We start from the raw sequence: 15,058 nt of genomic DNA, 5'->3' as shown, positions 1-15,058 counted from the left end.
CCCAGATGATGCCCATTCCTACAAGGAATAACCAGGAAGACTTCTTTTTCCCTCCGTCCTCCACTTAGGGCAGGGAAAAGGGAGAGAAGGACAGATAACAGATTAGCAGCGTTCCCTCCCCCAAATAAATGAATGCATGCATACACACAGGTTAATTGTAAGTGCTTCCTTGTAACTCCATAAACTGGAGGAAGTGAACGGCTACAAAACCAAACCTCAAGTGCTTGACTTAAAAGCATACACTACCTACAGGAATCAGCTTGGAGGAATCTTAAAAACATGCTGAAGCCCAATATTACAGGTGTTGGGAAGCCGTGGTTGCTATTCAGGTTAAAAGGACCTATAGTTGCCCACCAACACCTCAAGCAACACCAACAGCAAAGAAAGGGAAGAAAGAGATCTACAGCATCAGACTATGACAAACTCTTCATCAAAGGAAGAGCCCCCCTATTTACCTTTCGAATTAATATTATATCTTGCAGGATATAGGAATCTAATGTAATGATATATTTCTGTAACCTTAGAATAGGTTGTTGGGTTGTTTTTTTTTAAATGAACAAGTAGAGCCTTGTCTAAGAGATTTAAATACCCTGCAGCCAGATGTTCTTGGAGTTTAGGCTCCACACAGACGGCACGCTTTAGAACTTTGTATTTATAACACAGAGCCACTGAAGCACCAGTTTGTCGGTGTGTGGTTTTGCCAGAAAATAAAACAGCCTTAAGACGTAGTTAATTCTCTCTAAGAAATATATTGGGATATAGGTAGGAAATAAGTTCCTATTTCTCTCCAAGAAAATTTATGAGATGGAAAACAGACTTTTGCATAAGTACAACTGGCATTTTGATGTCAGCATGTAAGCTCCTACCAGCTTGTACATTTGTACCTGTCTGCTGACCTGTCCAAGGACTGACAGCTTCCTGACACCGAGTTTTCGGCACTGCTTAAAGGGTCCAGCATCTGCAACACAGAAGAAATCACGTGGCAATGTCAGTTCTGTCTAATGCCTGAAAGAGGCTATGCAAGGGGATCAGAGTCCACTACTGCTTGCCTGGAGGACGTCCAGATGCAAAGGGGAGTTTAAAGCTATTTAGAATTACATTTTTCCTTCACCTCCCACAGAAATTGTTAAGGACACACAAAATTGGAGCCATTGCTTTAGATGTCAAAGGACTCTGCTGTGAAAATGAAAGTTTAAGTCAGCCTTGTGCTGCATTTTGATCGCAAGTGACTTCAGGAACAGTCTCTGCTGGTGCTACTGCATTGCTGCCTCCACCTGCAAGTCGCCCTTTAGCCTTACTTCCTACTTTTTTGAATGGAAAGCGCAGTTTCAAATGCAAGAGGGTCACGCGAACCTAGTGATAGGAAACCTGAGCATACATGTGTAACGCACACCAAAACTGCTTATTCAGAGGTGGAGAGACAATGCCACATATGCATGGTAACTGCTTCCAGCAGTCCAACAAAGGCTTTGAACTTACACAACTACAAACAAGTTTGAAGCATAGTTTAAATGAACAAAGCAGTACTAGTAGGTGCGAATGCAACTACAGCTAGTGAATATTCTGGAGTGAAAAAGAGGGCCCAGAGAGCAACAGCGAGTTCCTTAACAGGTGGATTTACTTTTTTTTCACCCTAATGCTCATACTTACACACTGTTCATTGGTTTCTGGGATGAATTCGCCTTCACTATTTATGCTGGTGTAGGAACCCTGCCGAGCAATGCGCTGTTGCCTCTCTGGAACATACCCAGGAGGTGGTGAACTTCGGCCTGTGTTCTGGGAACCTGCGCCAGAAAGAAGGACATTTTTGATATTTATGTGTACTGAAATGAGACCACACATACACAAAATCCAAATGTTCACCTCTAATGCCAGACCTCTATGATCACTGCAACTCCGGGATGAACCTTACAGTCTGGACAGAGATGGAACCAGGAGGTGCCATGTCAAAAAGCAAATCTTTCGATGAGCACCTGTACTGTCATTTTAGTTACTACAAGATTATTGGTAAAGCTCCTAACAGAGCAGTTACCTATTTCTAACCTCTTCTGCTCAACCTTCTGAGCATAATTTCAGTATCTCAGGCAAGGCAGAGGACTCCAGGAATCCCTGGCTTTTGCGCATGAACTTCACTGCTAATCTCCACTAAACAAAACACTTGTCAGCGTCTTGATCTTCTGTCTTGATTATAAGTTTGCCTCAACTAGTATCGTTTACCTTGAGTGACAGCACTATCTCTGCTAGTCATCATCAGCTGAGCTAATTATACTGAGCAATTTCAATATCACATGGGAGCACTGTTACCTTTGTAACCCCCAAATTTCTGGTTTACTGTGTGAAAAATGAAACTGTATGACTAGTTTGGGCGAAAACACATGGAGGTCGATTCTGCAATTTCTGTTAATTAAATGAGATAGCTAGATGGACAGAGAGTATGTTTAGGGGCCAAAGGATAAGAAAAACATTTTACTCATCAGTTAATGGCACTACCTAAGGAGTTTCTGTTGTGCTACCTAGTGAGAGAAACTTCACCCCCAGGATTTCTTTTTTTTCTTGCAGATCTCAAAGAAGATGATACTTTAGAAACAGGAAGATACAAAACCCCTTTTTGCAGTGACCTATCCACCTGCAGCTCCCACCAAGTCAAACTGCGCTCCAAGAAATGCTGTGGTCCAGCCAATCTACTCAAGGTCACCCATGAAGTCAGAGACAGCATTTTAAGATCAGCTCTCAAGCTGTGCTCTTCATGATGCTGTCTTTAATTAACTGTGTGTACTCAGGTGCTATGAAAGATGGGTAAAGATCAGCAGATACTTTCCCAAGGAAAATATTTTCTACAGAAGTTATTGTAATAAGGAGCAAAGGCAAACATCGGCAGAACCAAACTGAAAACCAGTGCACACACCTTTCAGAGGACTGCAGATGGGAAAAAAAACCCCAACACTGGCATGGCTTAGAGTGCATGGGGGGGTGAACTACATGCAAAAAAAACCCCAACCCTATTGCTTAGAGCTACCACCTGATTTTCCAAGCAGCTCTGTGGGGCCCACGTGACATTACTAGCCAACTGGCGTGGAGATAAACAAGAGAGCGTGCTTTGGGGCCGCACTGAGTCACGGGAGCACACTTTCACTCTTTCCGATGCGATGCCATGGCTGGCCAAAGGGAGCCCAAGTCCTGCTGGCATCAGCCCAGCCGCTATTGTGGAACGGCCACCATCACTGGGCAGGAAAAGGAAGTCGGCACTAAATCAATGTATATCAAAGGAAGTGAGTGGAAAAAACACAAGCGCTGCCAGAATGCTTAGCAACTTTTTTTTTTTTTTTATCATAAAAGTTATCTTTACTTCCAAACCTCTGAATTGGTGACAGCAGGCTTGAGGCCCATCCACTTCAGAAGACAGGAACTACAGACATATATCTCCTGCATGCAAACGACTTTTGTTGAACGCTGCTTTCAACTTTCATTGCATGACATGGTATGAGTAGGAAAGTCTCTATGCCTGAAACGCTAGGAAACGGGTACATTCCTTTTCCAAATCAAAGACAGGAGAAGAGAAGGAAGAAAGAATTGATTCAAGACTGAGCTATTGCCATCAGACCTCTGACAGAACTGGAACTCTTCTGGACCTCTTAATAATTTACAGTCTGGTACTTTGACATGTTCAGAAAATAAAACCAATGCTTTCTTGATTGATGAATGACAGGCTAATCAGGAAGCGTCCATAACCTGGGATAAGAGGAAACAGTCTGTACAACTGGGATACAGAAGGGGCCCCTTATTACTATACAGTTTACCCACGACAGACACTCTGTACAGTCTGTTAGCTTTGGCATCATTATTTGGATACCTTAGAATGCCAATGAAGGAGAAAGATTTTTATTTTTTAATAAAATATTGTTGGCATTGAATTTGTCTGTGAAAAAAGAAACGTGATGTTCAGACGTGCACGGATACCGCTGCCTTCTTCATAGGACTGAGGAATGTTGCTCTTTTTATGCATATTAACTTAAACTAGAAAGGATGGGAAAACTCTTTTTGTCCCAGTTTCAGTCATGTACTTCACAAGCTTTCTGCACTCCTTTGTTTGTTTGCTACTTCACAAAAGCAAACTGCACAAGAGGGGATCAGCAGACTCTAGACAGCATACAAACAGGTTTGCTAGACAAGTCCAGTATTGAGAACTACTGGTCTAGTTCTCAAGTCCGTCTCTACTGAGCTTACTCTCCCAATTACCTTTGGTCAGAACAGCGTGGATCTGACGCTGGTTTAGACTCCCCAATATGGAAACTGTCTGTTCTAGTTTAATCGGATTTATTATTTGACACTAAGATCGCATTGCAAATACTGATCTAAAAATCCTCTAATGATTATGCCTTAAGTTTACACAGTTAATGAAACGGAAGCACTCCTTTTCCACAGAGGGAGCAGGTTTAGAACTTGGAAACAAAACAACTCTGACAACAATTCCCAGGTCCTAGCACTGCCCTCGTGACTTGCAGCACCTGTCATCTGAAGCATTAGGTCTGACAAGCTCTAAAATAGCTGTTGTAACAAACACAGCCATTCTCTGCTTCTGTTTCCAGCAAAACTTAGCTTTTCCCACTTCTAAAGCAAAAGTCATTTACACAGAACACCACAGGCTCTAGCCTTCATACTAGGCTGTTGTTGCTCACCTTCTTCCTGCTCTTTCACTGCTCACTGAATGTCACACCAAGGAACCAGATTTTAAACCACAGACTTTTTTTTTTTGGGGGGGCCCAAAAGTCTTTGAAGCAGTTTCAGATGTTTTTGTTTTTCACGTAAAAAGTTAACAGCTTTGAGCATCCTTCAACCACAGATTTGAATAGTACTGCATAGTTATACAGGGGGTTAGAACACAGAAATTGGGATGTCTCAGACAAATCTACCATAAAAATTACAGGAGTCTTACATGGACCCTTCCACGAAACATGAGTTCACTAAGCTGACAGAAACACAAAGGAAATGAGACAAAGGTACATATTATTCTGACTTTTCTTTCTCAGAGTCTTTCTGAGTCTTTCTCAGAGTCACTTACTCTGACTTTTCTGCACCACTTTTGTGCAGCTGTGCCAGTCACCTACAATATTAGCCTTATGCTCCACTCATCTGGTAATTACGAGAGTGAAAGGTTAGGGAACTCAGTATGTAGGGTACTTGTTAGATACGCAGGGGCAATTCCTGTGCTACTAGTAAAATGCTTGATTACAGGAGTGAGGACAGATTCCAAAGCCCAACATTAAAAAAAAAAAAAAAAAAAAATCAAATCTAGGTTTCATGAACTGAAATTGCCAATCTAAATAAAAAGCTTAATGGACTCACGTAAGCTTTCCAAATTTCTAACCTCAATGAATCTGGCTTTAGGACATCCCCCTTAGCAGCTCCTCAGCTGTTCAACAACTTAGTAAGGAACTTTGAAACATTCTTTTGTAAACATATTAAGAGCTTTTGAAAATGAACTGCCTTGTCCTAGAATAATCTTTCAATTTCTCATGGCTTTCATAAATGCTACATCATAAACACTAGTGCCCAAAAGATAGGTTTCACAAAACAAAGACAAGCAGAAGTGGCAAAAATACTCACTGACAGACAGATGCCTACTTCTGGGTTCTGGCTGCTGATAGGGTGTGTTCACATCCCCCACAGATTGGGAAGTTTTAATCCTGACTTGTTTGGGCAGTCCAGAATGGGGTGAAGAACTGGTCTGTTGGGTAAAATGAAGAAAATAAAATAAAATGAGACTGAGGAGCTCAAGAAGTCTGGCCACAGTTTCAAAAATACCATTACGTTTAGTAGCAAGAAAGTAGCTGAGAAACAGCTCTAGAGCCCGTGATCTTATTAACTTCACAGAACGCAAACAATAAAGGCAGCAAAGAGCAAGCTTTACAATTATGGTGTAAAACAGGAGTCGAACAACTAGAGCATGCTACCCTCCAGCCTCAAATCGAATGCAGGATTTACAAGTCTCAACGTTTGTCTTCCATTAGCAGCTACTTATGAAACCAAGAAGAAGGGGCTCATACCACTCACTGAGACCAGAGCATGGAAGAACCTCCAGTTTCTATCAGCCATCTTGGCCAGCAGGCATAAATTATGAATCTTGCACTCTTTCAGAAGCAGTTAGATAGCAACTTGACTCCCCACAATCTTTTAAAAAGTAAACTGACAATTCAGACCACCTAAGCGAAAATAAATTCTAGAGAGTTTAAGAGCACAAAGAGTTTGGAGATGCCAAGATGAATGCTGCCTGTGTTGCTTTTATTTATCCTTCCCTGAACTTACATAAACATAAACTAATTAAAGATCATTTTTCCACAGTGCCTTCATCTCATTCAAAGCAGGAAGAGGAATGACAGAAGATATGTCGAAGGACTTCTCCCCGATTTATTGAGAAAGATGGAAGGGGTAACTCCAGCACGCTTTGTAGGAAGAGGAACTGCAGGATGGTTTTGCAATTTAGGGCAGTAGGATGCCCTGCACCCAGGAGAACCGGTGCCCTCCTTGTGCAGCAGTTAAGCACAGCTCTGCCACGAGAAACTGCAAGGCCACTGCAGACTCCAGAGTGTGCTCACTTGGAAATATTTAGACTGCAGCTTCAGGCAGCTAACACCTCTGTGCTCTTTCCATGGATGATACAGGGAACACAGGACTGACCAGGACACCAACAATCTGAAGATGGTGCACTAAGGTCTGAAGATATGAAATACTGTGAACTTCCAACCTCCCCAAGCAAACGAGATCCTATGCATGTCAAAGCAGATACTCAATACTAGCGGACACTTTCAATTTTAATCTTGTTGTCCCAAAGTACCTAGTTTTACAAGAGGATATAATAGTCCCTTCCTCTTGTGTGTTACAGAATTTAACTAATGCTTGTAAAGCATTTATTTTATTGAGATGAACCAAAGAGACCCCAAGGAAATTAATTCTGTCTTCTGAAAATTATTTGAATATGACTGGCAAACAAGGTGTGAGGCCACACAATCAAAAAAGTAAAGAATAGCTGCTCATTTAATAAGCGCTTACCCTTGCACAGAGCAAGGAGGTAGCCTGATTTAAATTACATAAACTCTAGCGTGAGTAGATTCATGGGAGCTGAATAAAGGGTGCAGAGGTCACACCATTTATGTGGACAGCCTGGCCTTAGTACTCTAGGTGTTCAACTTACCCAGTTCTTCCCATTAGTTTCTAAACACAAAGAAAGGACTGACAACAGAAGTGAGTTGCTTGATAAAAAGAAGCACAAATGAGCCACAGAAAGAGGCACAAGGAAGTTAATACAAATGCTATTCACAAACACAGGCTCTCAGTACTAGTCACACAGCTACTGCTGCAAAGTTAATTTGTTTTATATACATATTTGTGCCAAAGTCACGGCATTACCTTTCCATCCCCAGAAAAAGAAAAGAGCACAACCAAAACAAAATCTGCATCCTGTACTTCAGGAAAAATAATGCTTCCCGCTCCCTCAGTGGGATGAGATCATGCAGCCAAGAAACCTCCTTCAGACTTGTGGGCTTTTGCTTTATCACATGTAGGGCTCTCCTGCCAGGCAACTCAGAGCTGAAGAGGAAGTCGGAGGAGAGGGGGGAAACAGTGGCACTTACTGAAGACTTCGCTGTTTGTTTCTGCTTTGAGCAAAAGAGGAAAAAACAGCTAATAAAAGGACAACAGCACACTACTGGCTACTGGCTGGTGTAGGGGTGAGATTTACTAAGTGTTTACTGTAGGTGGCTTATGTAAAGTTTAGATAGTATCATTTAACATCTGATTTGCAGTCTGAAGACACCGAAATTAAGAGAGGGCTGTAAAAGAGGATTGTTTTACTGTGTTATACCAAAAGTTGAGGCCACCTTTTACAGACTATTTCCTAACAACACAGAACAAAGTCTGACTACGCTAGGTCAGACCAAAGGCCTTATTGCCAAGTATTGTCTTCAGAACGGCCAGAAACAAATGCTTAGGGAAAGGGCATACGACAAGGAACAGCATCATCCCCTCCTACACCTTTCCAGCTTTTGGCATCCAGTCATTTGGGGAAGGGCTGTTAACACTCCTGAAGGTCTTTGTATTTCTATTAACATGGATTATCAAATTCAAAAATAGCGAGAAGTATATTTAAGTTCTCCTGACAGTTCCAAGAATTACAGGTGTGATTATTTCAAGAGTTTGAGCTCACAGCCTGCAGAACTTGAACAGGGATGAACATTCAAGATCGACAAGGTACTACCAACAGAGCTGTCAAGACAGAGTAGCTTTTTGTGTCACACTCTTCAAGAGAATTTGGTAATTCGCAAATAAAATATCTAAGCTATCAAGGTCTTTAGCTTGAAAAGCTGTATGACCTTAATTCTGAAAAAAAAAGACATTCGTTGAGTGAACAAAGTTCTCCAGTCACAGATCAGGAATAAGGAAAACTTCTGACTCTTTTTGCCCTCTTCAGCTTGCAGTCCAAAACGGGCAGCTTTGGGAGCTTGACTTAAAGACTGACTTCTCATGTTACGATCTTTTCTGCTGAAAACTGCAAACTACATTGACACTCACTGCCACAGCCACCTGTGGTACAGGAAAGTGAACCAAGACACAATCAAATTCATCTTAGGTGTGAATACACCATTATCAGCTAAAAGCGACTTAGTTTCTACAGAGTAAGGCTGGATTCAATGCATTAAGCTACAGAACTGAAAAATCATTGGGAGCTGTCCTTAGGCTTCTCACCCAGAGAAAAAAGTGCTAATAGCTTGTCTTCAAGGACAACCTGTGCTTTCTTAAAGGCAAGATAATTACACGCACTTTCAACACTGTGCTATTAATCAAAGGTAAAAAAAGCTCTCTGCGAACCAAATTCATTGTTTTCTGAATACAGTCATTGGGTATTTGATATAAAATGGCCTTCGCATTACAGCTTAAAAAGCTGCAATGTTTTAGGCTCTGAACAGCTGCTGAAGCCAGGGAGAGAGGGAAGGGGGAAAAAAAAAAAAAAAGAGATACCTATAGCTAAGCCAAAGCAAAGAGGATAAACATATGCATTTGTGTCTGTGAAGAGTGATTTTACTAACTCCTGTTACTCTCAGATAAGGCTACCATCATGTTTCAGAGACTTAAGGGTAAAAACCTTCATTTTGCTGCAGTTACAGAAGTTGTTACCTACATGGTTTCTGTCCTGAGACAGCAATAATATTCTAAGGCTTTTCACATTAGAGCTTCGGTCTAAGAGATCTACTGCTTTATCCAGGTCATCTTGATTTTTCAAAGGAATAGATAGCTGCAAAATAAAGAACAGGAAAAAAAAATCATTAGAAAAGACAGAAAAAATATTTCTACAATAGGTATTTAAACAAACATAAGAAAAAGAAAAAGAAATAATCACAAGATAGGATTCTGCTTGCTCAATTATTCCACAAATTTTCATTACAATACTGTCTTACTGTCTTTTTTAACAAGGTTTTCCTCCCACACCATCAGAGAAATGGCTGACCCTAAGCAAATTTCTCCAAGGCACATCCATAAAAATATTAATTGCTACCTGAGTTTGTTGTTTGCAAAGAACAAGTCAGAGACAGGCCCCTGACTCCCTGATGAGAACATTGTCTCAGAATACTTCTGAATCCAGACCTAACGATCAAGTGAAAATTGGGTTTCAGATAGAGACTAGTACAAAGAAGATTAAGACTTTGAAAGACAGAATCAAAGCAGCATTTAAAACTTGCTAGTAAGACCCCATGAAATTACGCTCAGACACCCTCTATGCTACAGCCCACTCATAATTCAAAACGTGAATGTTATTAACACTGAAGAACCCCTTTCATTTTTGTCTGACTCCTACTGGTGAATGGGGTTTTGCATCTCTCTTACGAGGGATGCAGTCCCGAATGGTGGCAGGGCAACACCACAACAAAAAAAACACCAAGGAAAAGCCAGGGTGTCCAGAGGGAGAACGCCAACAAAATACTTCAGATTATTAACACAGACTACCCAGTTTCTCAGAGACAAATGCTATTCCAATGACAGTGCCCACAGCCCCCCTATAGCATCTCGTACCAGAGAGCCTCTCCTGGTTCTCTAACCCCCCTTGTTTGCCTACAAGCTGGGCAATAAGCAGAAAGTGTTGCAGCCAGCAGGAGGTAAATGTGTTACAAATGGCTGGATGGCTGCTGCTGGTCAGGCAGAAGACATGACTCTGGGACTGCCTGCAGTCTTCAGACTGCATATATATTGGCTTGCAATAGTTGCTTTCAACAGTCAAAATACTTCAAATACCTTTTTTTTACTTCCCCAAGAGAGTCTCCCAAACAATACCAGCGCAAGGAAGCAAGATGCTGATGTTCGTACAATACACACATCAGTGCCATGTTTTGCTGTATCAGCTTGTTTTCCTCTGGAGCAGAGTGATTCAAACTATGGTTCATATTAGAGGGAAGAACTGACAATTAAATCTAAGGGTACAGAATTTGGGATGGGAAAAGGAGACGTCATCCAGAGAGTGTCACATGCTCTGAGCACTGGTAACAACACTCTGTACCTCATTGTTCATGTAGTGGAGGTCCAGTGGCTGGCCAAAGGCTGTTTTCACTTTCTGTTGCACATCTTCATAGCGCACGGGACGCACAAATGGGATAATTCTGGAACAAAAGAAAATCACTGATTGAAATCAGAGATATACTTGACAATGCAATCAAATTAGATGGCTGAACCATTAAAACCACATTTGAATGTTCTCCTTTCATCCTCAAGCAGGTAGTAAACCTTTCTAATTTGGATTGATATTATTTTAGCAAGGAATTCTTGATCTGTGGTCCATTTCCAAATGGTTTGTCAAAATGCAATATTCACCTCAAGATTTCAAATAGAATGCCTTTGTCCCTGGATAGAAAAGTATCCTTTACTGAATAAATTTCTTCCACGTAACAGGATACAAATCTCCTATGCACTTGGCTTAAAGGATACTGACTCAGGCACAAAACACAAACAAATACATTCAGTGAGAGTTGAATTAAAAGCTGCAGAAGGCCCAAAGAACAAAAAAGGTATTTCGTTCAAGTACTCCAATATCTGCACTCAAAACTCACTCCCTAAAAATTTCCAAAACGCGTTCCAGTTGAAAGGTTTCAACAAACATTCCCACAGCAAAGTTAGTCCTGAACTCCTGAGGGAAGGCACCAGCAGCAGGACTGAAGGAACCTGAAAACCCTCTTTCCCAAAGGCGGTCTGTGACGTTAGCTCCGCGTTAGCCCTCCGCATGCTCAACTCAAACATCTCCAAACATCTGAATCACAGACTCACTACACTGTCTCTGCAGTTATCCTTCAAACTCTGTGCAACACAGCAGGGGCTTTTTCTCAAGAGTTGAAGTCAAATCCAACTGTAACTGTGCAACCGTTTGTCACTCACAGCTTGCTTTATTCTAAAAAAATTGCCTTTTTTTTTTTTTAATTACAGAGGCCAAACAGATCAAAACTTAAATATTGCTTCAGCTGTAATAGCAGTGGCACAGCTGACTTGCAATAATTCAGAATATTCATATAAGACAGATATCTAAGACAGAATATTCACATAAGACAGATCAGTCTCATACTCTCATGCTTCCTCCCTCACGAGTATTTTTCACATGCAATGCATCCATGGGCACCTTCACCGACTGACACGCAAACTATGCACAGATGTAAATTATGCTGATCACTTTCCCTGAGCCCAGACCTCGCGACACACTAAACCCCCAGTTCTGGCACTTGGCCGTTTCCTCGCCAGCTGAATGGCAGAAGTTTCAGACTCACATGCACAAACGGCCTCAAGAAATGCAAGATGGCAACAGGCACGGCCGTCCTCGGGGAGCCCTGCAGAATCCTGTGGGACACGCGTGCTTTTCAGAAAATGACAGTATACTTTTCTTTGGTTTTATTACTGTTTTGCCTACCTTGGAATAGAAACTCTAATGCTTTAGGCAAAGTAGTAATATGAAGTTCCAGCAAAGCATCTAAGACTGTTTATTTTGGTGGACTGTTTTTCTGTAGGAAGTTGCCAAGTACTCAGAAAGTCGCTACCTTGACAGCCGTGGAAAAGGACAATTTTCACCCTCTTCAGAAGAATCAGTGAGTAAAATATCCTGGGTCAAGACCTGGAGGATTCAAATGTGAACTATAGTTTCCAACCCACTATTCTAGCAAACCAAGGACGTCTACTGCTCAGAAACGCACTTTTCATCTCTCTGCTGCACGAGGCCCAGATGGCTGGTTGTTCCTGCCTTCGGGCTCCTGCAACCAGACTTCTCGCCATCTGCTTCCACGGGCCACGAGACCACGCTGCATCTGCACTACCGGCAAGTTAAACAAACAGCTCTGGGACACGGCTGACAGCCACCATCGTTCTGAAAGCTATTAGACCACTTCGATAGCTGCTTACCCCACCGCTGCACCTTGAAACAACTCTGCTTCGGCATACCTGAAATACTGCCCCAAAAAGTTTGATTATTAGCACCACTTAACAATTTTGCCATCAGGCAGAAATGGGAAGACCTGAACGGAACACAGAAACTCAAGACCTGTCTTGCTCACAGGGGCATCTATCCGAGCTCAGTGAAACCCCGAATCACCTCTGGGGAAGCTCCCATGAGTTTGTGCTGAACCCGTGCTTTGGATAAAGGCTTAGTTTCCAAAACGTCCATCCAGCCTGCTTCGCCAGTACTCAGTATCCTTTCACGACATGCAGCTTTTGTTTTAAATAACTCTAGTTTTAGCTGGCTTCCTTAGCCCCTTCCCAGGAAGGGTTCATCTTGCTACCAGACCTACAACGTTCAGCTATTTAGAAATAATTGTCCTTGTTAAAAAGCAGCCCACAATAACATTTTCTACATATTACTAAGAAACCCATCCATGAAATTACAGTACTCTGGCACCATACAAACGTAATTTAGCTCTCAGTTGAGCCGAAGTCCCTTATAAAGGCTTCCATTCTACACTCAATGCATTAAAAAGCAGAGCTGTTCTCAGGTGCCACAAATTCTATTAGTTTAAAAACTCCGTGCACTCTTCTAACACAAAATCATGGACTGCAGGGTTTAAGGAGCCCATTCCTGCCTGACCACCTTAAATATTTGTGGTTAGATCTGGCAGCTCCTCTGAAACCAAGCACACACACTTACATTCTCGGTGCAAGCTTGCTGTCTGTAACTGCATACCACTTTGGGAATGGGGAATTCAGGCGAGCGTAACTGCATAATTAGACTAACACACAATCAACCTTTTCATTTTAATGTTACTTCAGAAAAAAACCTTTCTTCTCCCCTGAGCTCTGTGCCATCTTAAATGCACCCAGGCAGAAGACATGCAAGATGATAGGACTGTGGCGACAAGATTTTGCTTCTGAGTTACCTTGTCCTACCACGGTATCACAATAAATTGACATGTCACACGGTGGCTCTGCTACAGTCCACACAATGCCTGTGGCACAGTAGAGTGCTGAGAAGATCTGGCTGACAAAGGCGGCAGTAGATCCCAGCTACGATTACTTCCAAATTTTCTTCTCGAGGCCCAAAAGTCATTTTTTCTTGTGACAGAATTCACCACGTAGTACTTTGGTGAGTGAAACAGTTCAATTTTTGAGGAAGGCTTTACAAATTATGCTCTGCCGTCTGTTTTATCAACATGGAATGCCTCTGCTTTTCTGTTTTAAGAAAAATCCCTTAATTTGACAAAGAAGGATACTTGAGGAAGAGCTTAAGCAGCTCAGCCAGTAAGCTTTGCTAGTAACAGGCTGTTAGGATCACTACATACAACTTGCACTGTTATAATATCGACACTAAGTTTGCATTTTATCATGAAACCGTGAACTACTTCATGTTGAAAGTACTGTCTGAGATGGGAGAAATCAAAGGATTCCCAAAGGATGTCTGTGAAGAGTAGCACAAATTCATGCTTACAATCCAATTAATTTCTTCAGAAAAAGGAAACAGGAACCTAGCATGAAGATCCCTTTTTCCCCTCAGCAAGAGCTCAAGAGCAGCCTCAAAGAGGCTGCAAACAAGTTTGGAGCCTTTCTGTACGTTCACACAGCCACTGAACAGCCATAACAATATCCGGAGTTCCTCTCAGTTAGATGGCAGGTAAGGGGCTTTTTGAGACCCACTTTGAAATGTCTAGGCAATTTTATCCATTGGAAGCAATACTGTAAACAGCGAAAATGCTAGTTCAGTTAATCGTTTTTTTGTAAAAGAAAATGTCTCAAAACCAAGTATCAGAGGAAATAACCAGGAAACTTTTAGACCAATGAAAAAATCCTCCCTTGCTGTATCTGTTGCTCAGTCACAGCAGGACAGTGATAGTGACAGTTCATCAGGAAGTGAGAAACTAGAAAAGAATGACACTAATTTGATCAGTTTCATTTGGTTTTAATTACATGAAACAAATAGGGAACATATCTGAAATAAGACTACCAGGCTGAATTTATTTCAGGCTGGACAGCTTTCGTAATATTACTGCAATTCACTTACAAATAGATACTATGAAAATAAATCAAAGGAAAGTGTTATATGACACACATTTTTAAAAATAACCAAGTTGTGTATGACCTGTTTGCTGTTGCCTTTACTGTGTGTTTTTCATTCAGGAACAAGGAAAGTGAAGCCAACAAAACATTTAACCTAAATTACTAATGACTAAATTGTTGTACTAAGCAAAGAATCAAAGTAGTGAAGACAGGCTTACCGTCTTTCCCCGTTATGTTCAAACTTTATCCTTACATCATTCTGCAGAAGGAAGAACAAAAGGTTAGTTCACACTGAAACTCTGGCATACATAAAAGCACACAAATGGATCATATAATGATTTTAAGGCCCAAACACAAAGCAGGTCAATTTGTGATAGCGGCAAGCATCAACTCCTCAGAAGGCTAACCAGAACAAGTCTGATAACCTTCTCCATGAAAGCTGAAGCAGACTGTGGACAACAAGTGGCTGACATGTGAACACAGCACCATGGGGAAGGGAGAAATTGCTAAAGGAGAAAGAGAAGAAAAGGGGTAAAAACTAAGTTGTAATTTTTAT

General features: G+C 41.5%; 1 protein-coding gene across 4 annotated transcripts in view; it reads right to left on the bottom strand.

Annotated features, from left to right (window-relative positions):
• The window catches only part of MAP3K3 (mitogen-activated protein kinase kinase kinase 3), a 43,755-nt gene that overhangs the window by 18,969 nt on the left and 9,728 nt on the right, over nucleotides 1–15,058 (bottom strand). For 2 of the 4 annotated variants that reach the window (XM_075171263.1, XM_075171261.1), the window contains 6 exons: nucleotides 14,721–14,761; nucleotides 10,544–10,643; nucleotides 9,173–9,286; nucleotides 5,605–5,725; nucleotides 1,651–1,784; nucleotides 885–958 (listed from right to left, as the gene is read on the bottom strand). In XM_075171263.1, coding sequence (XP_075027364.1) covers nucleotides 885–958; nucleotides 1,651–1,784; nucleotides 5,605–5,725; nucleotides 9,173–9,286; nucleotides 10,544–10,643; nucleotides 14,721–14,761 — 584 coding nt within the window. The remainder of the gene's footprint in view (nucleotides 1–884; nucleotides 959–1,650; nucleotides 1,785–5,604; nucleotides 5,726–9,172; nucleotides 9,287–10,543; nucleotides 10,644–14,720; nucleotides 14,762–15,058) is intronic. The other 2 variants (XM_075171264.1, XM_075171262.1) reach the window with 1 other exon arrangement.

This window comes from Calonectris borealis, chromosome 22 (assembly GCF_964195595.1).
Source record: "Calonectris borealis chromosome 22, bCalBor7.hap1.2, whole genome shotgun sequence".
In the NCBI taxonomy this organism is placed as follows: Eukaryota; Metazoa; Chordata; class Aves; order Procellariiformes; family Procellariidae; genus Calonectris; species Calonectris borealis.
Note: the sequence above shows the minus strand (reverse complement) of the source record. Positions and strands in the feature narration are given on the sequence as shown.